We start from the raw sequence: 27711 nt of genomic DNA, 5'->3' as shown, positions 1-27711 counted from the left end.
AAATACTTTTATTTAAAGTTACATTAAGAGCCTTATAGTTTTATTACAATCGGACGTATATTTGCTTACACATACTTAAAATTTATAAGAATATGAGAAACAGGTTGATCGTTTCTCCTAGCGCTTTTATATAACATCAATATAGTGTAGTAAAACTATCCGTGATGTTAAATTTTCATTCGAGATATTACAAGACGAGAAGGCAAAAGACCTCTCACCTAGAAGAGTGCGTATTGTATACAGTCTTAAATTGGCAGTATATATACGAATTGAGATTTGATCGATTTAAATTGTCTCGTCTTTATACATATTATATAATAGTATACTAGTAAGTATATCTTTTCTGACGACATACGTGGACCAATCACCGCGGTGATTAATAAAAAAGTCGATATGCTTAGAAAAATATATTGTACAATATTAACTTATTAATTAAGAGAGAAAATGCAAAAGAGACAATTCGTTTTTCCGTTATCCGAGAGGGAACGGTGAGAGTTTGAAGGTCGATGAAAAACGAATCGTCTATTTGGGTAATGAGCCTACATCTGAGCGTTATTCGCGAGTTAGATGAAGAGAGGGGAGGAGGGGAGCCATATGATCTTAAGGAAGGAGAGAGAGTGAGGGGGGGGGGGGGAGGAGTAGGAAATTTGTATAGGTATAAAAGGGAGAAAAGGAAGAGTTAAGAATTAATAAGGATGAATGACTGGAAGGAGAATCGGAAGCTTAGGGTAAAAGTGGATGGTAATAGACGGGTTTGCGACTCTTCTCCATGACGTAGAAGGCTTTTGGCTTGCCGTTACCGGGAAAGTTCTTGTGGATACTGCCGGTGCCCTGTTTGGCAGCGATGGGCGCGTAGTATGACATGGCTGCCTTCTTACGATGTTTCTTCAACTTTTGTACGGTGTTCCGCGAGCCGTGAAGTTCATTGTTCAGTTGCAGCCTGTGAACACCCGAGTCCTCCAGTCTATAGGTTTTCCTGATGGAAAGGCTGTTATCGCCGTACGCGGACTGTTTTTTCTCCATCAGGCCATCGTGATAATTTAATCTCTTGTCGTTGTTCCTCGTGTGCGGTTTGCCATTGGAATTTTTCTGCCGTAGACCGAGCCTGTTACCGGAAGCCGAATGATAGTGCTTCTTGATGTCCCGATAATCCTGAGCGATCCTCTTGACGTCAGCGTCGCTCGACTTGTGTTCGATGTCGAAACGATGCTGAGCCTCCTGCTGCTGTTGATGGTATTTTCTGGTCTCCTCCATCCTCTCTTTAGCCTGGATCTTCTTCTTTTCGGTGATTTTCTTCACCAAAGGTAAATTCCAATGGTAAACCTTGGCAGGCTTACCATTGCCGTGGAAACCAACCGGTAGATTCGAGTTAGCGGTCTTGGCCGGTTTCTCATCTTTCATCGTTTTATGGGGTTTCGTGATAGTGTAATACGGCGGGCTGGCCGGTAATTTCACTATGTATACGTGGCTGTCGCGATTCCCGTGTCGACGGCTGTACGACTGCTGGATCCGACTCTGGGCGTTGAATCCCGGTGGTTCCGGACCAGCCAGACGTTTCTTGTGATGTCCATCGGGAATCTGAAGCGGGGCCAGTCCAAGACGATTCAAGATGGCCGCGTTGCTAGTGTGCACGGTCTCGAATCCTGCGTCCTCTTTTGCAGCGTTCCTATCGGTTGCGGTGGAGCCTCTCGCCAAAATCATCAGGGTCGCCCCGACCAGCAACGCTCTGCAATGAGAAATAGTTGCACGCTCGATCAGTAATTTTCAGTATGATAATTCTTCGGCATAGGGCTCGTCTCCTTAAGGATTTAATCTGCACGAACGCGAATAATAGCTGCATATCCGCCACGAGTACTCCTTGCTATACATATATATATATAGCTATATAGGTAAGCCATGCTAACCAGACAGCTTGAAAAATGATTATCTCTATAGTACCTACGGATATGAGTTGCCTTGCCATGCCATCTAACAATGTAGTTCTGCTGGTTTCTTGACGCGCTTCCATTGAACAAGGGTGTCATTGCATGCAGGGATGCGGCGCGACAGGGAGGAATTACGAGGGGAGAGGGATGCATGCATGCATGTCTGCCCGAGAGACTGGATGATTGCGAGAAAAGACCTCCGAGCAATCCAGTAGTGGCCACCTAATAAACGAGACAAGTGTACCTTGGAAAAAGGGACGATTTATCACGAGTGCCATGCTAGAATAAGAGAGTAGTTCATCATTGCGCCATGCCAGCGACCTTGAGAATCCTGCCAACTAATCAGAAAGGGAGATCGAGCGTAGCTACGAGGATTATTCATCCGCCAAGTGCATCTACTTAAGGCCTTTCGATATGCATATACCTATATCTATGTATATAGAAAAATGTATAACGCAGCAATAATTCCTCTCTTTCCACGCATATGTACATGTGTAAGCAAGACTGGAATTAGAATTCGAGTGTAAGTAAGAGGTATACTTGTGCGCACGCGCTTCTTGCGTACATGACAATTAATTAAATAATCATACATGCTTATATCGTACACGTGGGCTAGCTCTCTCCAGTCAGTCATTCAGCAGCCCTATCTGTACGTCCGTCATGCTCTGACCATATAAATTAGTATGCTATTTGAAAATATACTCCTCCCCTTCAAGAGAGAGGGAGAGAGAGAGAGAGCTTTCAAAGAGTTGGGGAAATGAAATGAAGAATGAGAGAGAGAGAGAGAGAGAGGGAGCGAAAGGAAGGAGGAAAACTGAAAGAGAACCTGCCGTTGGCACCTGTCACTTCAATGAACGTTGATCCCCGTCGCATAGCTACCGAAATTTTCTCAACCTCCGCTCAATCTGTACAATACGGAATACTCGCTGTGATTCCTAAGGTAAATTCACACTAAAAAATGATTGGCTATTGTAGCATTGTGGTTTGAGAGAGATAAAGATACATCAGACCAATAATGCAAGTGTCAAAAAAAAGACTAATTACAAATTAATTCTTTCGATTAAATATTTTTATCGCGAAGAAGAAATTAGAGAAAGTTTAATTCGTTGCGATCCAGTATACATTGCCTTATATATACATACAGGAATGGCTAATCAAGTGCGATTTATATTGTCGGTGTTACCGTTATAATAACTGCAAATATTATCTGCTACAATTTTTCAAATCGTATTCCAGGTAATACAAATTGCATCCTCAGATACTGTAATAATTACTAGCGTATTTAGTATATTATACTTTTTTGTATGTAAAAATTAAAATTTGCATCCCTTAAAACCTTCGATTTTGTTCAAGTTTAGAAAAATGCTGAAACATCAAGTTAATTTTAAATTAAAGGAGAAACAAATTTTATCGGAGTTTAAAAAATTACCTCTTGAAATAAAAACTCAATTTTTTCGCAGCATTCTTTTAAAAATTTTGACAAAATTGGAGGTTTTAGAAAGTGCAACTTTTAGTTGGCATATATTATGCACAAGCTCAATGTATCTTTAATATTATTTGCTTAGAATTTTAATTCTGAGAAACGAGTCGGAATTCTGTATAGAATTTCGTACAGTAGTCTCGTACGAAGAGTTAAGAACAATCATCCGGATAGATCGAAACTGACACGGACCATAGAGCAAACAGTGTATAGTCCAGAAAAGGTGCGCGTACCTATAAAGTGGAGGATTGGCGGGTTGAAGGAACGCGGAAGAGGACGCGACCAGGACGACGCTCGGACTCGGTTCGGTGTGCCTCGAGAAGAGTGCGTCGTGCGACTCGACGAGATGAAGAAAAAGGAGAGGGAAGAGGGAACAGGAAGAGGAGGCGGAGGAGGTGGAGAAAGGGAGGGAGAATCGTGCGGGGCGCGGGCTGAGGCAGAGGTGGAGGTAAAGGTGAAGGGACGAGCCTCTATTGCTAAGTGGAAAAGACAGATTCGCACTGCGGACGTGAGCCACGCGAACCTTTTCATAAAATATCTTTCTCTGCGTAGTAATAAACCTGCAAAAACGGTCCAACGAAAAAGATACAAATATTTGAAGCATCTCTCATAACTAAAAGGAAAAGCTGACAGGGTATTATTAAAAATTAAGGGGATTTAACGAGTCGGATGGTTTGGAGAGCACAAGGGTAGCTATAGCTATTACGAAGGGCTTAAAATATTGATTTTTGAAAATGTTTGGAGTCGTTATAATTGATATTATAATAGCGTCTAGCAGGTATTATGAGAATGCGTCCTTAAAATTCGCAGCAGTTCCGCCTTTTTATAGTTTGAGTTTATTTGGCTATTGTCCATAATACTATATATAGCATTATAGCTATGCACGTAGCTTTAGCTCTTCTAACTCCTAGACTTAGATAAATCAGAACCATCAACTAAGCTTTTAATAAAATCCTTTCGATGCAAGTTCGTTGTTTATTTCTTTAAAATCAATCCAAATCATTCACTGACGCAACTATATCAAGCTAAAGCATAGTTAATACAGTAAATTTTTTAGTATGCACGCTTCAATTATTGAGAAAAGAATAAGCGAACGTAAAAACAAACGTGCCACGTTGAACGATGATTTCGGAGGTTTTTTTAGCCTAAGAGAAATTTCGAACGTGTGTGGTTTTATTCGATAAAGTTTTAACGCTTTATTTTATTATCAGGATTATTTCAGCCGAGCCATTTCCCGTCTCTTCGCTATGACGGGGAAAAAAGTTGCAGCGATGGAAATCATAAGTACCCGTATAACGATCGGAATGATAACAGTCATTTTGAAAATGAGTGCAAACGACTGGTCGTTCCGTCCGCTTATCGATCATGGCATAATTTGTAGGATCGACTGCTCAGGATAATTTCGATGATTTCAGCTCGATCTCCTCGGCTTTACGTTCATTTATAGTATACGGCACATGTATACCTATATATCTATGCTCTGTAGTATTCTCGTTGCCTTTTAACACAACGCGAACTCTGCAGCCGCCACCGGCCACGCATCCCATTGACGGGCCCAGCTGCCAAATAGCTCCGCTCTTTACTGCTGCAAAACTGGCTCGGATTTATTCAGGCGTGAAGATCACCATTCACAAACCTCACTGATATATATCTCTGTATGGAATTTACGCGAACAAAAAGACGAGTTTCATATTCGTCTACGCTATATAGGTACGTGGATTACAGTGTTCTTCTAGTAAAATTTACACCATAACATCGAATTGGACCAAATTTTATCATAGCACTTTCTCAGTTATATTATTCTTGTTAAAAATCTGTAGCCAGCAGATGGTCTTATCAAATATGCTAGTTGTGCTACACAGTTTAGCATTTTAATCTGCTCCTGATGCTCCCACTTATGTTTCCAAGAGAATTGGTACGGGAGTCCCGTGACGGCCGTCACTCAATTGACAAAGACGTGCTCGAGAATACGATGTAATAACAGTCTACAGGATCTTCCTTCCTGTGCTCGCTACTTGCTTCTTAATAACTCAAAACACAGGTAAATAGTATCCTTATCGTATCGTACACGGATACTCATTAGATATTCCTAGTCCTTGGCCTTGATACTTTTGTTAATGAGATCATCGGATACCCGTGTGTATATATAATATAACAGTGCAATAAGATATTCGAAAGATAACATTTCCAAGTATCTTAGGTTCGCATTGCAAAGAGTCGATAAATTCAATTGGGATTTTGCATGGAATGTGAATTTTTCTTCAAATTGATTGAATCTGCATATTTCCGTTAAGAAGAAGGATATTAATTATGACGAGGAAAATTCAAATGATCGTTGAATATCCAGGACGAACTTCATCCTGTCTTATGTTCGTGTGAAACAGGACTAGCAGCTGTCACTTGATGGATAGATCGAGTTCGCGCATGCTTATTCTAAGATCATCCTCGTATACGCTTTAATCTTTCATTACTTTTCGTCATAAAACATTATTAACGCCTCGGCTATATTAAAATGATTTAATTTATTTATTGCTTTTACTCTTGGTGCTTTATTTCTGTTTCGTGTGATATCGGCATGTGTGTGTTTGTTAAGCCCTACAGTATATAATTTCCTCACCATGTATCGCTTTAAGTTAGGGAAAGGGACAAATTGACCTAAATACATTTTCAATCTCATTTTTTGTTATTTCATCAAAATTTTGTATTTTTTGCATTTTTTGGTATGACGTCTGGAATTCTTTACAGAAAAGAAAGATTCGGTACGAAAAGAAACGATTCGTTTAAAATGTTTATATTAACTTTGTGACACTCGTATTTAAAGCATTCGTGCCAAAAATGTGAAGAAATCTTTACGTTCGAATGAGACTAATAGATCCTGAAGAAGGGGTTGTCCAGAGATATGGTAGTGGCGGTTCGATCGTTCGTTTCAGTGAGACAGTAGTGAGTTGATAGATAGATCAGGTTTGTCCTGTGGTGCTGTAACTTGTAAGTGGTCGGCGACCTGTCCAAGGCTAATTCGTTAATCATCCTCCAATATAGTATTTTACGCCTGGGAGCACCGACGGTGCAACAATAATTAATTGCTAAATTAGGCTAATTCAATTCCTGCGTAGAGAATTTGTAAATTTACTGATATATATATATATATATATATATAGGTAGTAGGCGTAAAGCTCTCAGAACAGTTGGAAGGAAGTCTGAATGCACCATGTTAAAAGTTTTGTCATTCATTTGTTTCAAAAATGATAAAATAAAAAGGTTGTGGAGATAGGTCGAGAGGAAAGAGGTTTAATAAATTGCGCCATGCTTGACCAATTAGAATCGGTATAGAGATCCTTGCTAGCAGATTCGGTGCATTTAATTAAGATTTATGTTCACATGCAGACATACTTCCGTCCATCCGTTCGTTCATCTCTGCATCCGTCCACGCTCTTGTGCACTGCTAGTTTCTCTCGAAACAGCTTGTAAATTAATGTAACATAACGCGAAACCTTATCGAGAAGCTGATGAACGTACCCTGCTTGTACCACGCGGGTGTTTCATTAACGTCAGACTGAAATTATATCAGAAAGGAAAAGTTACATGCAGCAATTATTGTTTTAATTAAGGATTAGATGTATGCAGAGTTAAGATCGACAATATATAGATTATATAGAATCCAGTGGCAATTACAGCAAAACTTTTGATTAATTAAAGAAAAATGCGAAGAAGAATTTTTTTTTTTTTAAGTAGATTGGTTATTACTTGATTGATAAGAATCTTGTTTGACTAATAATTGAAGTCGGACGGATAAATTAGTTAAACCGTAATCAATTGGCGTATACCGTCATTTGATCGTTGAGAGATTCTCTTTAGGCTGTTCGTCCACAATTGCAGCTCGCGCCTCATCGGTAAATGATAGGTCTTGCATGACGCGTATGTAATATAGTATAAAACCTCTGATGAGTCATTCGCGTCATGAGAATCATACATACTGTTAATATATTATCGATGATTGAGTAAGAATTAATCTCTACTAAATTTTGTAGGAAAAACGAGACGGAACAGGATGACGTCGTGCTTTTCTTATTTTATTATTGTCATCGTTAAAATTCAGCGATAAGTGACATCGATTTGCTAAGTTTCCTCAAGAGATAATCCAAGGCTAGAATTTGCCGTGTTTTACTGGTGCTGGTCTTGTGTTCCCAGTCAAACGACAATGGCGGCTTGTTTTTTGAGAGAAAAAGAGAGAGACGGTATATGCATTTGCGTTGAAACACGTGTGCCATTCGCACGATCTTTCTCCCTATCCCTCTTTCCATCGAAGAATATACTGTACACGTGTGTATAGATATACAGGGTGAGCCATTTCAATATTCGATGCCGAATAATTTTTTTATTTTTGATTTTAGAAAAAAATTCTTCGATTAAAATTGCGTTATTGGGTCGACCTTGAAAGACTATATTAAAGATTACACAATGATGAATTAGAGCTTTCTAAATTGAATGCTTTATATATTGTTACATATATTTTTATAGTTAATCTGAAGAGCTTGCCAAAACACTAAATTAATTTATTATTTTATCCTGTCGATCACAAATATGTTGATTAGAAATTATAAGTAGGTGAACCACTAGAAGCATGCATACCATGCATAGCTGTCACGCATACTATTCTAGTGAACATTAATACTTGTAAGAAATTTCATGTTGAGATATCTAGCGAACGACTAGGTGAAAAGATAAATCAATACAGTGTTTTGGAAAAATTCTTGAGATCCGCTACTTGAATATGTAATAATATACAGGGTGTCCTATTTAGCAAATTCAAGCAGACCTTTTCGTGTAACTTTCCAAATTCAAACCAACAGGATATTATTTTCCCACTTCACAGCCAAAAAAATTTATTTGAAATATTTTCCTCTAAAATAAAAACAAAAAAAAAGTTACCGAGGGCAGGACACTAAAAATGACTCACCCTGTATAAGTCGTGTCTGGCCAGATCCGTAAGGTGAACAAACTTGCCTACGCGTCATGCTGACGATCCTTCGTGTACACCCACAGACACACAAACACATGTATAACTAGACGGAAAGAAACAGAGAGAGAGAGAGAGAGAGAGAGAGAGAAAGTTCCACCTACTCCCTCTCATTTTCCTTCCTCTTCAATACTCTCCCTAATTCGGTACAATTTACCAAAAAATCTTACTTAATTCTATATATTACTATATAAATAAAATCAATCCGATAAAATATGCGCAATTTTTATTTCCACTATAACTATACTCGATTCTCGCGTTGAGGTGTTGGTAAAACCACGATGTGTGAAATGGCAACGCACGCTGGGCAAATAGAAAATTAAGCAAGGTTATATCTTCGGAGATATTCGACAGAAGTTAATGGCACGTGCTCGTAGTCTCGTCAGCCGTGTACCGCAGAAGCTTTAAACGCGAATCCTCCCGCAGTGATCCATCAGCTAGATCGCAGAGGATCATAAGAACGGGAGATTATGAACTTTATCTGGAGGGGGTTTCAGCTCTGGGGTATTTGCTGAGAGTAGAGAAGAAAGTCTAGCTGGAGTTGTATATATATATATATATATATATATAGATGCAGTTGAGCGGAATGAAAAGGCAGGCAGGAAGGCAGGCAGGCAAGATCTGTGATCGAGAAAAACGTGGCGTTCCATAAGGTTGGCCGGCAGCATGAGCAGCAGCAGAACTGTGCAGAACTGCAGAGGGCAGGTAGGGCACCTGGGCGGCGTGCGGTATCTGCGCTATCTGCAGTAGCAGATCGGACATGCGCGCCGGGATTCCACGGCGGGCGGCGAGTAGGTACAGGGCGCAAGTGGAATTCTCGCTATTCCACGCGAGATCTCTCACCGATCTAAAAAGACGCCCTCGAGATAATTGCCTATCGAAAATGCCCCTACAACTTGACTCCCCCCCCGTCTTATTCTCGCCAAACGCTCGACGCCAGCTGGCACTTGGCAGCGATCGAAAAACTGGTTTTATAAATACTTCATTAAAATATCGTAAACCTTTTCCATCTACCCCCACCCCCTCCACAGTGCACGTAAAATATCTTTGACCCCCGCTATTTCAGAGTTTCGGCTATTAATTATACAATTCTAATAACGCTTCTCGCCATTCAGCGTGTATATATAACCTTCGTAATAAATAAGCGCTGGGAATTATGGCAAAGCTATTTCTCCAACAATGAGAGTTACGACGAAGCAGGGGGGGATGGTCGTTGAAATTGTGGCGAGATTCCTCGGTCGGATTCTCGATTAATTTGAGGGAGACGGTATTGCGGGGGTTCCGGATGACTTTCGAGAGTCCTCCAGCAAGAGTTTGTCACCTGCGAGACTCGCAACCGGTCGGTGGTCTACCTCTGTGTGTGTGTGTGTGTGTGTGTGCGCGCGCGCGCGCGCGACTGGATACCAGGAGTAGAGAAGATGGAAAAGCGGACGGACGAGAATGGATAATGGAGAGAACGGAGGAACGAGAAACGAGAAAGGACATACAGCGCGGTAAAGGTCCATTAATGGCCCTGGAAGCTTGTAAAAAGTCTAAAGCGTAAGCAGCCGTTGGCTGATGGACGATTAATCCCCCCAAAAGGATCAGCAGCGCTTCACGACACTGCAACAATACCGAGAATTCGCGACTACCCTGCGGAGACTCCAGAGAGCCGCTCGGTTAATCGTGCGAATGCGGAGGAACTCGGCCTCTTCTCCGGCAAAACACCGAGACACGTCCGTTCTCCACGAATATCGCTCTTCTCGCACTTACTTATATATATACTTCAGCCGAGTGCACACGCTAGCAATCAACACTCCACTTGCTAATTCGTCGCTTCGATCGCTTCGAGGAGAAACAACCATATACGAAAGTTAAGTTTGTTATTTTTCTAGAGCGATTTCACGCAGGTTGGAGAACGCGCGAGAATGGAGATCCTTGGAAGATAAAAGGAGGAGTGCAAAGCAGAGGACTGGAGTGTGCGTGAATCGGCGCTGCGCGATCGGTCGTCGCGCGAGCAATGTTATTAGGTGACGGGCTCGTGACGCGATCTATAGTGGTCATTAGGGCGTCAATAGCTACGTCATTATCGTCATCCGAGGAACGATTGGCATAGATTAGCCGCCATTTTTGATCGCTCCTGCCTCCTCGTCCTTTCTCCACTTTGCCAAAGAGATGCCGCGATCAATCCACCGCAGCACCGTGCGCGCGCCAGCAACCTTTACCTAAGCTACGATCCATTAGATCCACAATGCCAGTCCCTGCAGAGTGCGAGGGAACCTTGTAAATGTCGTAAAAATACGTGAAAAGCTCCGAATTGCTCGGCAAAAAGCTCGTAGTCGCGCGCGAGCCTTCTCTCCTCGCTAATTTACCAACCCTCCTCTTCTTTTTTGTCACTCGACGTCTCGCGCTAAAGGAAACTCGTCGACTTGTCCCATTTCTCATTCTAAATCCATAAGAAATATGTCTTAATGACGATAAATTAGGTGATAAAAGAGGGTACTATTGTAGGTGCGAGACAAATACATCATCCCCCCCCCCCTCTCCCATCTCTTCCGATCCACTACCAACATCTAGACACTCGCTGCCTTTGAAAGGAATGCGCATAGTTTTTGCCACACGTTCGATAAAAACAAGGAAAGAGCCTGCCTAGCAAGGACACTAATGAGAAAAAATGATGGTCGTTGTTGAAGAAATCCTACGAAGATTTTTTGCACAATCAATCTGCTTACTTTGTGGTATATAGGAATATATTTTATTTAGCTTGATAAAAAGCGAAACGCATTGGCAGAAATTATAACTTTAAACAATGCTTAATCATTCTCGGTGCATTGAAAATTATTCAAAAGAATGTCTATCAAATCATTTTTTCACTTTAGACTTATATTATATACAGATTCAAAGTGGACGGTGAGTTGCATAATGTCAATGAGATTAAACGACCAGCGTTTGTGCATTATTACGGAACACAATGTGCTATTCAACAGGTATGTATTCATTGGAAAATCTGACCCAGTTTAGCAAACCCGTATTCTCTTGTATTATTCAAGTCTATTTATTACAATGTCTCTTTTAGAAAATAAACAAAAAAAAAATAAAAAGAAAAGCAAATATAATGCAAATTTAGTTTCAAGTTTAGGTAAATGTAAAGAGAGACAAATACCATTCTCTGAAGGACCGAAATAAATCAATTCGGATTATCCTAGTTTTTCGCTTATACCTTTCACATTGCCCAGTCTATAGCTTGTAAATGGTACGGTTCGGCCGAGAATAAAATTCTTCCTTTTTCACCTTCTTCCTGGTTATCAAAAAAATAAAACCCTCGTGATTGTGTATGTGTGTGTGTGTGTGTGTGTGAAAAAGAGAGCGAGGCTTAGCTTAGCAGAGCACCAAGGCCCTCTTAATGCCAAGGTCCAGCACAGAAGAGATTTGCATAACCTATAAAATGGCATTATACTCTTTGCATGATTCTACGCCATAACTCTGCTACACCTATAGCTTCATTAGCCTACCCATCAATCTCTCACCCCTCTCTATGTACATTCTATTTCTCTTTTGCTTCCCTTTTTTCCTAAATATTTCAGAGTATTAAACAAACTGTGTTTTAAATGGCCAGAAACTTGGACGAATGATGCTCGCTCAGTCATGCCATGTCCTCATCATCAGTCATTATTCTCGCCTGATTTTTACAAGTATTATCAGTAGAAACTATTAATTTATTTTTAACAGAATTTTATTTCTATATATAAAAAAGTATGTTGAGTGAAATGCTGCTCTACTTCTAGGCTAGTTTATAAGTAGAACACACACCAAAATACTATTGTCACTGAATGTGACCAGACTTTCATACGAAAACCTAAGTTTTTCGCAATAGCAACATTGAAAGAGGAAATTCGCGAGAGATTGATCGTAAAAGCTGAATTCTTGGTGAAGGGCTCTCCTCAGGATTCCTACGGAGAAGCCAGTTATTGTCGTTGAGCACGAAGAATCGCTAGAAGCAAGTACCAATCGCCGGCTCTTTTTCCCCATTTCTCTCCCTTATTCTCTCCTTTCATTGGCCGCTGAGAAAACGGAAGTGGAGTCGCTGCCGGCAAAAAACTATCATCACGCGTGGGAACAAGATTCCTCAGATTGTACAGCAGCAGTAGTGTTTCCTCGACACCCTGATGATCCATCCGCAATTTCAAATCACACGGATTAATCGGTGCAGCGGGGAGCAAGAAAATCCTATGATATTAGAATCGAGAAATCGAAAGTACGAGTATGTGGAGATTGAAAATAGAATTAATAGAGGAGGAGGATCCACTGGAAAATTCGATTGTTGATTCTTCGAGAACGAGCAATGAGTGAGATGCATGAGAAATGTATAACTACGAGGTGCAGGCTAGGATGAAAATGCTTGATAGAGAAATTGTGAGGAAATCTTGCAAATTATGTATATGGAGCTCATCAAAGGGGAGGTGTCGATTGTTAATAAAACGTTCGGAGAATCGCTCTGGCTGACTGCGGCATCCGTTAGGCGGGAAGGAACAGGAAGTCGCTATACTTCCTCAATGGGATCCTTGCTATTTGGCTTCGGTTAGCTGGCTTGCTCCTTGCTCCTGCAGCAGTCGATCCCAAGTGAATTATGGGTCTGCGTTATAGTTGTTTTATTGGTTTTCTATTCACTACCGTTTACTCCTCCTATAACCGTCAACTTTAAAATTTCAAGAAACCTGCAGAAGACTCATCTGTTCAATGACTGCAACAGAGAACCATTCAAGAAGAAAAGTCGTCAATGATGCAGTGCAATTGCCGTAATAGCCTGCATTTTCAAGAATGGAAGATCACTCAATAATCAGTTCATCGAATGTTCCGTGTGCACCTGTATACATGAGAGAAATATCGCATTTTCCAGAAGAGACGATAAATCGTAGATTTTAGAAGTTGCGCGAAATGACGAATGACGTTGGTCATCGTTCGAGCCGAAAGACGGAAGTTGAAGGTTGGACGAAGAAGCGGCGAGATTCTGAGAGAGATTATATATCTCCTTTGGAGTGAAGCGAGTTATCGCGCTTCTGGCGCAAAAACAAATTGCAGCGTGAGGACATCAAGCTAATTAAGCACTCGACAACTAATTACCAACTGTTAGGAGTTCCGGCCAATTACGGTTCCTCCGTCTCTCTTTTTCTCGCCCTTGGAGCATTGGGATCCAATGACAAACGGATGAAATTAATCAATTAAAAAGGAATATTTACTCTATCTCTCTCTTACTTGATAAAGCCACTCATTTATCAATCAAGTAGACTAAAAATTAAGATTCTTTCACTATTACCTTAATCATACGGTATTTAATTATGCTTCTGTGCACGGCATGAAATAATCATAATAATAACAGGATAAACGGTCGGATCGGTTGCTTCTTTTCAAATGGTGTTAGCGTGCGTTAGTAGTACGTTGATTGCCAGTAAGAAACAGACATTTTTAGAGAAATTTAATATTTAAGACTGGAAGGTGCTGATGTGATTAGTTAATTGTTATGAAGGAGACTTTATAAAAATGGTCAGACGTATCGAGTGTAACAGAGTATCGAAAAGCATTAGTCAATCAGATGTGTTTCGGATCTAAAGCCATCAGATCCTTTCATCATAGTCCGAGATTCTACTTCAATTTGGGAAATTTGAGAGAGATTTTATCTAATTACCAATGTATAAAATATTAAAATTAGGAATAACTTCTACTTTCTCATTATAATACTCTCGAGTTAATTCTGTGTTGTTTTATAATCCCTAATGACATCTTATTAGATCGTCACCTCTGGTATCGAGTGAGCGTAGATATAAATTCGGTCGCAGAATGCTTAAAATCCCATGGATTCCAGTGGAGAATCGCGAATAGGGAATCTCCATGGGAATTTCCGCTTTGCATGTCTGCGGCAGATCTACTATTGTATATACTGTATTAGAGGGGTTAAAGAAGACAGGTTTACGTGACCGAAACAATACCTCGGGCCTGCTGGCTCTGCCTATATTCTTTCTCCTTTCGAGCCACGTTCCTGCGAGTTCTTGGCAAAGCATCCTGCACCCGAGTAGAATTTTGTCTAAAGAAATTTCTTTTCATATCAACGACTTTCTAATCACAGCTAGCATATATTAATTAATACTCATTACATACTACTTAATTTATATCTAAACAGCTATACTAGAAGACACAATATATATGAACAAGCCTTATATCACCACTTCACTACTAGCTAAACTGCAACTGTAATACTACTGCAGAGATATTTAAAAAATCTAATTTATTGTTAAAAAAAAAACGTCTCAATGCGTGCTCATTTACGAGGTACGTCGGAGAAAAATTGTCAAGTCTTGTCCATATCTCGTGCATCTTTCAACAGCTTCAGTTCTGACTAAAATTTTTTGCTCCTTGCTTTTTTATCGTTCCACTGTACACTATAAACACATAAGAAGCAAAATTACGTATCTATTGTTGCTCGGTGTTGATTCGCGTGAGTTTTCTTTTGCCTTGCGGATCGATCGATCGGTCCTGGGTCGAGTGCTCGATTTAAAGCTATCCACGAGGTACTTGTAAGACTTTCTTCAAGGAACTCCATTGTCTCGACTATTTATTGTATACGATTTATTTTTACGATTGGGCCTTTCGTAGCGCCAGTGGCATCTCCCCTATCGATCAATCGGTGATCTCTCTTCGCCGACAATTCCTCGGCTTACCCGGAATCTCTCACCAGACAGTTTCTCGATCCCGAGGGATATTTTATATCTACTCTCTGCCCGGCACCCGAGCCCTTTCAAGTCTTCCAAGCCATAGATCTACTTGATCTTTCTCGACTCGACTCGACTCGACACTCCACGCTCCACCTCGCCGCGCCGCGCCACGCCGCTTTTCCTCCACGATTCTCCACCTACTCCGACCTCCTCGCCCGAACTTTCTTCGCTGGCCTTTCTTGGCTTCCTCGACTCTTTGCGAAATCTCCCGACGTTCTTCAAAACTTTCCGCGAATAACTTTTTACGCGGTAAAAGGACTGCTGAACAGCTATTAAAAGGAAACTACAATGAAAAGCGCAATGGGATAGACACTTTTAAAATGGAAATAATAAATAAAAAGTTGTGAAATACGAAATTATAAGACAGTTTTAGAATTTACACTTTGTGTCGTGCATGTAAAAGGAAAATAGAAAGAAAAGAAAAAATTCAAATCTTTAAAGCCGATAGGATCATTCTGGTCTTCTATTCACTTCGCTAATTAGCTAAATGTATAAAAAATTGTATGGGCATTTCACACACTCGATACGTAGAAGTAATCCGACGTGGTTATATAAACTCCGGTGCATATTGATTATCTAGCTGGTGGCAAAAAAATTAATTAATTTCGTCGGGATATAGTATATATATATCTGTCTTGTGCTGGGGGGACGGTCGATCGCACACGCAACTCTACATGTACCGTACTCACACTATAGCATGCATTATGTATAATATATGTGTTAAAGAGGTGCATATACGACGCGGGTGGTACAAGGTAAAGGCGAGGAAGATTCATGTACGTTTATGCTCACTGAATTTACGGACCAAGCAAGATTGCAGGCCACCGCAGCGAACAGTCTTTTCGACATTCGCCTCACGCGCGCGACTCGGCTGCTCAAAGATAAACATTGCCAAGAAATCACCGCTATGCGAAAATCCATAATAGCAAAGTAAATCTTTAAATCCGAACAGCCAACCAATGACCGAGCACGTGAGCTTTCCTAAATCAAGATACGGACAAGAAATTCTACAAAAGTTTGTGTGTGTGTGTGTGTGTGTGTGTGTGTGTGAGCAAGTATGGGCAGAGAGTATTTTTGTTTTCTATAAAACACCGTGAATCTCGAATCGAATCAATTTATTTCTTCCAAAAGGAGCAGTTTAGTTTCTTTCGGGCAAATTGAAATTGAAATTGTGTCTGTGCAATGAGTGGGAATACATGGGTTAGTGACGTATAGTAGTATATGGCAGCAGGCACGTAGAAACTTTTCAAAGGAGACGTAGAAAAAAGGTACGGCGTGGCCGAGCGAAGATTCGATCTCCCTCGCGGGACCGTAAAGGTGATATCGTCCGGCTGGCTGAGGTCCGCTCTAGAATAGAGCATTTTACTTGGTGCAAAACGAACGAGTCAACTGATACTATATAGTATTCTTTTTGTTTATATAAAATACCTGTAAAAACTGAAGAGCATTAGTGTGCTCATTCGGTTCGTGCGGAGTAAAATGTTCGAGTCTGGACGTACCTTAACGCGTCCGATCGGAAAGGGCTGAAGAATCGATTGCGGGAAGCAGAAAAAGAAGAAATTAAACAATGGGAGGAACTTGGGTATCTATACACAAAGTAAGACACGCACGCAGCATGAGGCAAAATTCAGCTGGTTTCAAAACGTCCGCCCAACCCAGTTTTAGCTGCTGCCATTATTCTCTTCTCATTCCCACTTTCTTATTCCCATCAGTGGAATCTCAGATAACAGAGAGATAAATCCAGAAAAATAACCTGATTTTCTTTATACTCTTCAACTTCTCATAAGCAACTTCCTTTAATCTCTTTGATAAGTGATAAATATAACTATACAATAATTACGAGTTCAAATTTACTAATATATTATATATATATATATATATATATATATATGGATGAAAATACAATCACTGTAAGAATCTACAAAATGTAGCGTATAAGGATATAGTATAATAAAGGATATTGACGGAACATCTTCCGGTATTGATAATGAGGAATAATAGTTAAAATCTTAAGGTATAAAATGTAATAGGTTTATGAAACGGTTTTGTAATGGTATGTTATGGTAATGGTAAATAGGTAATTTCATGAAAAGATGGAAACAGAGAAGGGCTTAGGAAAGAGACAGAGGGACAGGTCGATGTAGTCGAGCAAAAATTTCAGTTTGTCTCTTACTATGGCATATATACCACATATATCTAGCTTCATTAAATTGTCAACGATCAATGATCGCCTTGGGCGATTATAATTTTAATAAAGTAATAAAAATAATATAAATCTACGTTTTTAAATATATGACTGAAAGCTTTAGAAGTCTTTCAGTCACGATAATTGAAAATTCACCGGATTTATATATATATATATATATATATATATATATAAGACATGTTAATAGGAGAAGCGAAAATCGAAAGGCAGAGCCGAAAATTCGACGACCATTAATTTCTCTTCGGGCGTAACGGGTAACCCCGTCATTAAGCATCTTCGCCAATGAACTTTGATTACACGGTACGTGCCAACCAACGAATGTCGAGGAGAATTTCAACGTAGAGTCGGGGGGTATCGATAATTGGACAAGTATATATATATACATATAGACGTGTATATCGCAGACATATATCTATATACGCAAGCTATGGCTTTGTGCCAAAGCCAATTCACATTAACCAGATAATCCTTTGTAACATTAAACCAAGGCGTTATAGCGATCACGACGTCGTAATCCAAATTTCAATTTTGCTTATAGCCAGTAGCTGCCACGAAATCGCGACGTTGCAATCAGCCTGGAAAACTATTTCATTCTATTAGGCATATATATTATATACTCTACTCTACATGTCTATATGGATAAAAAGAAGAAGCGAAACTAGTTATTTACGACAACGCGTCTGTACAGCCCCTATGTACATTCACTTTTCAACATAAATAACATCAGATTTCTTATTAACATTTTTATTAGCCTCTACATTCTTCTATGTAATGAAAAATATATAGACACTCTTCATGGTGGACTTTCTTTAAATATTTTAGAATAGAATAATCACGCTTCAAATTATTATCAATGAGAAAGAATTCGTTGCGAGTATAGAGAGCCCGTGAATATTTCACCAATAGATCACGTTCCTATAGCCTAATTAAGGCTAACTTCAGTCACTTCAGAGTATGGCTAACGATCCGCAAGAAATCATCCAATTTTTTTATCGAGCGCTTCATTATTATTCTCTATAGATTTCATGTTTGATAACCGTTATGCAGTGTCGATTAAACCAAAAAATTGTAGCAAATTATGCAGCGAATCACTGCTGAGAGAGTGCTGAAGTAATTAATTAAAATAAAATAACTAGACGCGCACCCCACTTATGCGCATGATAAATTTCTATTAACGGTTATGTACTGTCTGCTTGAAAGCTTACGCGGGGAATATAATTCTGGGAATAAAAACATCGCTGGACGGAATTTATATATATTGCACGTCGCGAGGATACAGTAAAGCAGGAAAATATTTATATAGAAAAATAATGGATATCTTTTTCACGTCCCACTAACATATATAAGGATAGAATAGAATGTGACGGTTAGTTAACAATGCTTTACGACTGTAATGAAATGTTTTTAATCACCACTATTAATCCATATTACGGACGTTACTTTCTCCGAGCAAATGCCTCATTAAATTGCTTATTTAATTGTTGCATTTATGTTCAATCAGTTCAGGCTACCCGATAAACATTATTGGGTTAACGTTGGCTTGCCACGAACGTATAGCTTGGTTAGATCTTGGCAGCCAATACTGGTTGGAGTTTAAACAAAATTTAAAATATCACATGTACTACTTTTAAACGGTACAGGACTCGAACAACAAAAATGATATAAAATTTCTTTTATTTTTTTAAGTATAAAAGGTTCCAATCATTAGTTTAACATTGATTCCTATATAATACCGGATGAAAGGTGTTAACTAAGCTATAGCTATCCAATTTATTCCAAGTATCATTTCAATACTGAATCACAACTTAATTCGAATGGATATCACCGTGCCGAAATTGAATCAAGTTTTGGTGTAAATCTGAGTTCTCAAGCTACGTTAACCGAATTCTGTCCCAAGCACTGATACTACATTGATTTTCCCAAGTTAGACTTGACCAGCCTTGGACAGAGTCTTGAGCCAATTGCAAAGCAAAAGAGACCCTATATACTGGAGAGACTCTGCAAATATGTCACTCTAAAAAATATTCCTCTTTCAATATTATCCCAAGTGTCAAAATAATTAAACCTATATATAAATATTTAAAATTCTGTCATTAAACAATATATTAATCGAGAAATATTTGAACGTTCATTTGTCTATCTATAATTGTCGATTCCATCGTATTAATTAGCTCGTGCCGTAATCCTTTTATTATGGTCCATGTGTCACAGGTGTTTTTAAAAGGAGGATTAAGGGATAACTGATACGAATAATGGGAATTTGCCGAGGTATTAAAGCCTTAAGTGGATATAGGAAAGAGGGAGGGGGGGGGGGGACCAGTAGAGGATCTGGCTGACCGGTATGACTTACGATATAGGATACGATTGGTAGTGTATAAGTAAACAAACTGCAGTAGCTCAATCTACATTTCCCATTGGTAAGCAGCGAACGTTCTTGTTTAGCATCGAGTCAGTATGTCGGATGCGTGTTACGACGGTCGTCGTTAGTCTCTACTGTAACCGATCACTCCCATAAGGAAAGTAAATGTATTCTTATCGAGCCGAGGTAACTCTTGGTCTGCGATCGAGATTATTATCGTGCCGTAAAGCGCATGCACGATCTGCATTTTTGCAAGCGATGAGGCTACCGGGTGGTGGGTAGGTACCGTAAGAAGGGTCGATCGTGAACCGATTCGGAAAATCCTAGAAACTCGTAACGAGGCTTACGGTACCACGTACCCAACCGCGGCCACACAACGTATACCGCGTACTTATCCATAAGCACGAGCCAATAAGCGCCATGTACATGTCTATATATACCTATACACCAAAGGCATCCCTTCTCGCCGGAATAAGCGCACGGAAGAAAGAGACGAGGACGAAGAAGAAGAAGAAGAAATGGCAGCATGTATCGAAGTTTGGAGACGTTCCACTTAAACCAACCGATCCATTTGATGTGGTCAATTAAAAGATAGAGGTTGTTTCTTATTCGATAATGACAAACTGGTATTGGCAGCAGTTTAGAGGGCAATGACCAATCTAGACGATTCGTCATCGTCTTCTTTCACAGTTAATGACGTAAGAGGAGACTAGTGTTAGTGTGTGTTTGTGAGAGGTCCCTGCTATCGTTACAGGTAAGTGGGATGATATTGAAAATTCGAGAAATTCCTATTGAGGTTTACGGTACCGTAGTGGTTCTAGCCGTGACTCTAGCAGTTCATTCTGCGCTTGCTAGAGGCAATAACGTCGGCATGCAGGCACCAGCAGTAACAGCATCTTTTCGCGGCTAGTGACATAATAGGCAAACGTCCAGACCGATGCACCGTTATGCAGAATGGTGCTGAGGTCAAAGTGCCGCACGGCTGGCATAGCAGCACATCACGATCGGTCAGCCAATCGAGCCAGAATGCAGACTGCAGCTTCCATCTACCCCCCCCCCCCCCCCCCTCCTCTTTACTATATCTCTCTAACAATCAAATGAAAAAACAATCTACATCCTTGTTTATCACGTCAGTAGGACAAATTATCTGTTTACGCCTGTATAACACAGCATCTTCTATATGTGTATATATATATATATATACCTTTTGAAGCTAGCACTAAAATTTTTTCGATGCACTATTGGCATGTCACGGAGAACCGTTAAGAATCCTTTGGCAACAGTTATAATTCTTCTTTCCTTTCGGTAGATTCAAAAATCATCAAAGAGAAGAAATGCGAAGGGAGTGCTGCGGAATTGAGCAGTGATTTCTTTCATTTTTCTCTTCGATCTACAAATTAGGGTCTAATGCGATAGCAGGGAGCCTACGTGCGCGAGTTATAAGTCTGCCTAAAATAGGGACTGCAACGGAGAGCAGCCAACCAAAAGGACTATTTACGAGAATCATCTACGTGAGAAATTTTATATCGGCCCTCCACTCTTCTTCTACGTTTATACTGGTTCGTTGGCTCGAAATTCGCTACGAGATCTCAGAATAAGCCTCCAAATACACTCTTCGAGCATGTCCAATATTTCAGTTCCAACATTAATATTTGGACTCTTGACATGTTTATAACTACACACTTGCAACTATATTATTATAACTCTTCAGCAAATTGAATGAAACCTGCTGTACGTCGAAGTATATATTGTTACAGCTGATCGATGATGAATAATCAAGCAAGAGAGCATAATGGGTGATAATTAGTCGATATCAATACAGGTATTAATGGCGTCGTCGGGAGATGGAGAGGATCGGGCCGGGATGCTATGATAAATAAAGGAGAGAGTACACGAGACGAGCTGAGAATGACGGACGGAATGACTCTCATATGTGAATGGTTCGAGCGGAGCGGGGCTACCGCTATCCTATACCGATCGTATAATGTATATAAGACTAAGAGAAATGAAAACTCGCGCGTGGAAAGGAATAATTACAGAGGCGAAATGGAAATATGCGATTCCAGCGGCCTCGGCCAATGCGAGCCATATTACATCTATTAAAACTTGTCTTTATTTCTCCTCATTCCCCTATTCGCTTCTTGTTCGAGCCAAATATACCGCACGTTTTTCCACGCTCGCTGCTCTTATTCCTCCTCTACCCTCCTCAAGCAGATTCTGCCATTGAAGAATCCTCGCGTGGTAAGTAGCGCGCAAATAACTGCGTGGAAAATCATTAATTACTCAATTACCCTAGAAATAGATGCCAATGTGTTTTCCATGCAAGGCCGTCTCCTCGCCCCGATATTACAACTTCTAACGATAATATCAATAATGAGCAGTCTTTGCAAAGAACGCTCTATCTTTTCTTCGAACCACGTCTAACCGGTTTAAAAATACCACAAGATACATACTCTTATATATTTCCAATAACGATGAAGTAGCACGTTATACATTTTATGATTAATTATTATTATTATAGAGAAGATAGCCCAAACAGAGCACGGTACCGGGACTTTGGTATAAAAAACTCGTGTATTTTCCTTTGGCATCAGGTGTATCTATTATATTTATTATAATCAGTTTATTTATTTATATGTTTGATCGAACCATAGCACAAACGCGCTATCTGCGGTGAACAGCAAAAATGTCTTGTCAAGGTCATCCATAGATGTGGCAGAGTTTGGAAAATAAGTGATCTGCAGGTTCGCGAATGGTTCTACGCGCTGTCGGTATCTAATCAAACTTTGCAATTAATTAGCAGCGGCCAAGGGAACCCGTTACTTTAATAAGAGACGGCTTACCAATGGAAAAGAAGAAGAGGAAGAGGAAGAAGTGGTAGAAGAAGAAGAGAAAAAACGGTAACGATAGTTAGCGAGATGGCGAGAATCAGATAAGTCAATCAGGTGTACAGTAATTGTGGTACGATAAAATTTTCAAGTCTTGTTCCGTGTCAAGACTTGATTAAGCGAACATTGCAATTAACGAGCTCTACTAGAATTCATAGGGTGATTTGCCCTCTCAATGAACACTGTTCCAGAGCTTATTGTAAAGAGATTCTCTCGTGGGATTGCCGCCATACCGAGTAACGTTTATATATAGGGCTGGGATTATTGGTATGCACGTGCACCAATCGTATGTAATACGTATGCGTATTCAAGTCGCGGTGCGGTAGCGCGTTACCTACTGCGAAGAATCAGCTGGGAAAAAGGGGAGGACTGTACCGGAGAGGCGTGATCGATCGCCAGCTTCCGTTTGATCGAGCGAGCGAGTGATTGAAGGCTCTTAAGTAGTTCTCTCGCGGTAAGAACAACGAGGAAGATTCACGTGCGAGAGACGAACAAGGCGACCGAGCTCGAGTAAAGAGTGTAAATTACGGCTTCACACTTATCACTTGTCCGATTCGTAGCGAGCGTGACTCGGACGCTGGCAAAAGAGGGAGAAACAAAAAGTATGAAAGCCAAAACGGATGAAAGGGATAACTATAAGCGCTTTGACAAAGCCGTCAAAAGACTGGTGGAATAAAAAAACATAGTTCGTGTATACCGGTCCATTCGCAAAAAAGCATGAATATACGTAGTTTCTATCGAAATTTGATTATGAATAGCGTAATGAGAAGTAGAGGGAGAGAGAGAGAAAGAGAGGGAGATGGGTGAAACGTGTAATACTTTTTTCGTTTTTTATAACTTATATAATTAAATCAGAGTTTCTACACATTGCTAATTTTTTCTACGATACACAATTAGTGTATCTTATTAGCTTTTAATTATTTGTAAAATTTCAATAATCTTTTGACTAAAGGATAATTAGCACTATACATATGGCACAGCAGACGCGACGAGGAAGTTTGTTATTTTAATTTGTAAAAAAGAAAGGAAGGGATCAGTAGCTATATACATATGTTCTGTTTATATATACAAATACGTAAGGCAAATGCTCTTTGATTCTCATTGGCATTTTGCTCGATAACGTTTGATGGAGCTTCGTCGTCGCGTTTGAAAAGCAAACTCTTAAATTTGTATCTATCGCGAGAAGCATCAACAATGATTGACCTTGGACCTACGTGGATGCAATGCAGCGCGCGAACCAGGAAGAGACAGGAGACGAGCAAAGAGAATTAACGAGTACCAAGATCGATGATTGCAGAGTCAGCTTGTGACTCTGCACTTATCACCTGTTATAGTATATATATATATAAGTGTGTAGTTATACCTTCCCCATCACGATGAGTCGCGATATCTCTCCCAAAGAGAATCAGTTTCAATAAACGCGCATAATCTAATATTCCGTTCTTGTTCCTCAATGAGGTAATTAAACCAATTGCTAATATGCTTCGGAAAATGACAGGTTCATTTGTATTTATGCTAATCGTATTCCGCTTAGAGAAAAAGAGAGTCAAGGTTTGCTAATGGCAATAAACAAAGGAAGCCGTTTAAACGTCCATCCTGCGAGAGTACACCGCGTACGTGTGAGTGCACGCGCGCGCGCGCGCGTATACATATAGCGCAGTAATACGTTGCATAAATTAGGTTTTACGCGTGGAAAATAGAAATGTATCCTGATGATCCTTTAGGTAATAAACTGAGAAGTTAATTACTGTAGCTTGGGAGTTGCATCATAAGCAGATTCCTCGGGTGAAATAATCAAATTGATGATTAGAGGGGAAAAAGTATGATATCCAATTATCTTAATGAAGAAAGAAAGTAGAAGAAGATGGTTGAAAGCTGCAGGCTGCTCACGTGTCGATCGTAGTATACAGAGACAGGTTATGCAGGCAGGCAAACGGGTAAGAAAGAAGCAATCAAGCAGGCAAAGCTGCCAGGAAGTTTATAGGGAAGGGAGAAGCTGAAGAAGGTGAGTGCAATGCAATGTAAGGCGAGTCAAGGCGAGTCTTTTCCCATCCTCTTCTGGCCACCCCCTCCCCAGCCCTCTTTAACGCGCGTCTATTTAGGTGCAAGAAGAGACGGCTTCGTTGCAGCATGTTGAGCACATAATAAATCGTCCGGTCGTCTCGATCTCGATCCCATCAGAGCCATCTACCCACCCTTCCTCGCGCCTCGTCACAGATATTCCTACACCGCGGGAACACGCTAAGACGAAAGCCCACCGACCACGTGTGCTCTAAACTTGTCAACGAAACGTCTCTTCGTTTCTACCACTCGGAACCCAGACTCATCTTCCTTATCATTGCAGCTCACTGCCGAATAAAAACTGTAAATTCGGAGAAACCTACCCTTCTCATTGAAATACGACACCAGCAGATTCTCCCGGGAGATTATGCCGCCCGCAACAGGGAGTACGCGCCCATGCATGCATCTATGCAGCCTCGCTTGCGTCATGCGGTAGAGATTGGATTAGGTTTCAGAGGAAATTAGTATCAGCTGAGACAGCGAATTTCTCTAGAAAAATTGTTCAATGTAACATCTTGTACAGGTTATATAGTATTCTGTAATAGTGTAGGAGTATGTAGATCGTGGGTCATTCATAATTGAAATTAGCCACAATTATTAGATAAGAAAATAGATTGTCATGTATATGCAGTGTATTCAGGAAAATCTTTAGTTAATTCAAATATTCTCGTTTGTAGTAAAACAATGTTTTATTTTATTAAATTGAAAAAAAACGAAAAAGTTGGTTTAATATTGCAATACGTAAAAGCGAAAATTTATGTAATTGATGAATGAGGTAAGGTGTTAAATATCTAATTCATTAAAAGAAATTTGCATTTAAAGCAAAGCAGAATAGGAACTTTTTACGCTGCGTTAGCTTTATCACTAAAATTTAATTAATGAATGTAATATATTTATACAATTTAATAATTAACTGATTTAAATAAATAATAATTTAACAAAACCATCTGGCACTATAATTATAATACATATTTTTTCATTTAAATTAATCTCTGAAATCAATGAAAATTGATGTTTCTTTCGATCCAATAAATTAGCATTTTTCTCGCAAAAATATTCAATTGATTTTATTAAATGTTTTTCCCAGTATAGGATGGGAACCGAAGATATAGGGAGTAAACGTCTAAGCGAGAGTGCTATAATTACACGAAAAGTAGCATTGGAAATCGTTCGCGTTCTTCTCTCCATACGTGCAATGCGGCAACTAATTTGCAAGAGGAATCGCCTTGGCAGCCTCTGGCAGCGTTGTAAATGCATCACTGCAAATGCATTAGATACACATATGCACCATGCTCTCGTGCATCAACGCGCAAAATTTTCAAATAAAACCTGACAAATCCCATTGCATTGGCAATTGATTCCCCGGACTTGAATATTTCTGCGCCAGGGCTGAGACACCTTGTTATATTATGCGCGCGGCTGCTTACGAGGGTTGAAGGAGGAAAAGGCCCATCTCTCTGATAGGCGTGGGCGTCCCTAAAGAATGTATAAAGCCGACAGACAGCGGATCCTGGTGTGTACGTCGTCCACCAATTTCAGTTATGACCAAAACTCGTCGGTTGAATTTTCGGCCATCAAGAAATCTTAATTAACTGCTCTTCCCATGCTAAACTACGGTCTGCTGATAATTCTCTCTCGTTTTATACGTTTGACATAGTCGTTTTAACGAGAGTTTACCTCTATATTACTGCCTTCAGCTATAGTATTCCGAATATTAGATTCCAGTTGCAGTAATTTGTCGAGGATGATATTTGCAAGATTCTAGCTAAATAATAAGATTTTTGCCTCGCGTGCAGAACATACAGTGCATATAATCAGTTTTGACAAATAATGAGAGTTTGGTTGAGAAGAAAACGAACGGTCGGGCGTCGTTGCTGTGTGCTACAATTGGCGATTCAACCTCGAAGCTATGATTGAATTCATGCCTGGCGATCAAAGCCAGGTAATCTTTGCACGGGTATTCCGTGTAATTCAAGTGGCTTATGGCAAACGTCATCGAAAACTCGAGGAAATTCTAACGGTTAATACGGATAACGTTCCGCGAGTTGATCCTTCCATCTTCCCTCTTTGCCAATTATTTATTTCATACATTATTATCCTCTACTTGCAAATTTCATCTGCAATTTAACAGAATTCCAGTATACTGCCAAACATTGGCCGAATGGAAATTCTCGCCACAGGAAATTCAATCGACAAAACTCTCTCGGTAAATATTGGTCTTTCTCCAACTTGGCAGGATAATAGAATCTTTTTTTAGACAGGGTTCCGTTGCCAGGTTTCAGCCCTAAAAAGAGCTGCCCGAGGATCCTACGTTGTCAATATTTACCACTGGAAGGGACGAAAGTAAGCTTGTGTGCATGCGCGCGCGCGCGTATTTGTGTGTTGCTCTAGCGAAATTAATCGTGAAATCTTCTTTCCACAGATCGACTTTGGCCAATATCTATGTACACATATACCAATATATACATACGAGAAATCCCTTGGTTGCAAAGGAAGGGAAACGAGATGGAAGTTGGGGTGCCGAATAGTATGTTTCATTGATACTGATTATTTGTCCGGAATTAATTAGGAAATCAATACTTCTCGATCGTACGTAGCAGCATATGTCTTCGGGAAAATTATTAGAGGCCATTTTGAAAATTTTGTGTAATGTTTTAGTTGGAGCGTGTTTTCTCAGATTCGGCTTTCTGTCCGAGACTAATTTTTTTACCAAGCATGGCCTGACGTTGTAAAATCAACATTTTACTACAGGAAGCTTTTATACCACCACCTCAAAACTAATTTAAAATATTAGGATTTTAAGAAATTAAATAACTTTACTTAATTTTAACATATTAATACATAAATATTAGTTTAAAGGGATGAATTGCCTTACGTTACTTCTCTCTTCATGATTGCCACGATTGGTGTTTGTAAAATAAAAACTCCTGTCCATTCACAAATTTTCTTCACAAGTCTCTCGAGAAAAATGTATAAAAATAATTTGTATATATAAAGTCTAAGCACTAAAAGGTGACAGCCGACCCAAA

General features: G+C 39.9%; 1 protein-coding gene across 3 annotated transcripts; it reads right to left on the bottom strand.

Moving 5' to 3' along the window:
* On the bottom strand, positions 1–27711 carry LOC136776263 (uncharacterized). 3 transcript variants are annotated; one of them, XM_066731662.1, is made up of 2 exons: positions 27558–27711; positions 1–1726 (listed from the first exon to the last, which is right to left on the bottom strand). In XM_066731662.1, the coding sequence occupies exons 1-2, from the start codon at positions 27572–27574 to the stop codon at positions 724–726; spliced, it is 1020 nt and encodes a 339-aa protein (XP_066587759.1). In that variant the 5' UTR covers positions 27575–27711; the 3' UTR covers positions 1–723. The 3 variants fall into 3 exon arrangements, with proteins under 3 accessions (XP_066587759.1, XP_066587757.1, XP_066587758.1); XM_066731660.1 differs by lacking the exon at positions 27558–27711 and adding an exon at positions 1939–2239; XM_066731661.1 differs by lacking the exon at positions 27558–27711 and adding an exon at positions 1943–2238.

This window comes from Prorops nasuta, unplaced genomic scaffold, assembly GCF_024137725.1.
Source record: "Prorops nasuta isolate Cenicafe-Biocafe unplaced genomic scaffold, Cenicafe_Pnas_1.2 PNAS00009, whole genome shotgun sequence".
Lineage (NCBI taxonomy): Eukaryota > Metazoa > Arthropoda > Insecta > Hymenoptera > Bethylidae > Prorops > Prorops nasuta.
The sequence above is the reverse complement of the archived record's forward strand: the minus strand, read 5'-3'. Positions and strand labels throughout refer to the sequence as shown.

What these genes read in the sequence shown, in the direction of transcription:
- LOC136776263 (XM_066731660.1), bottom strand. Translation starts at nt 2,078, where the DNA reads ATGCATCCCTCTCCCCTCGTAATTCCTCCCTGTCGCGCCGCATCCCTG. An exon ending in AAGGCAACTCATATCCGTAG is followed by an intron (nt 1,727 to 1,938) that starts GTACTATAGAGA and finishes TTCTCATTGCAG; the next exon opens with AGCGTTGCTGGTCGGGGCGA.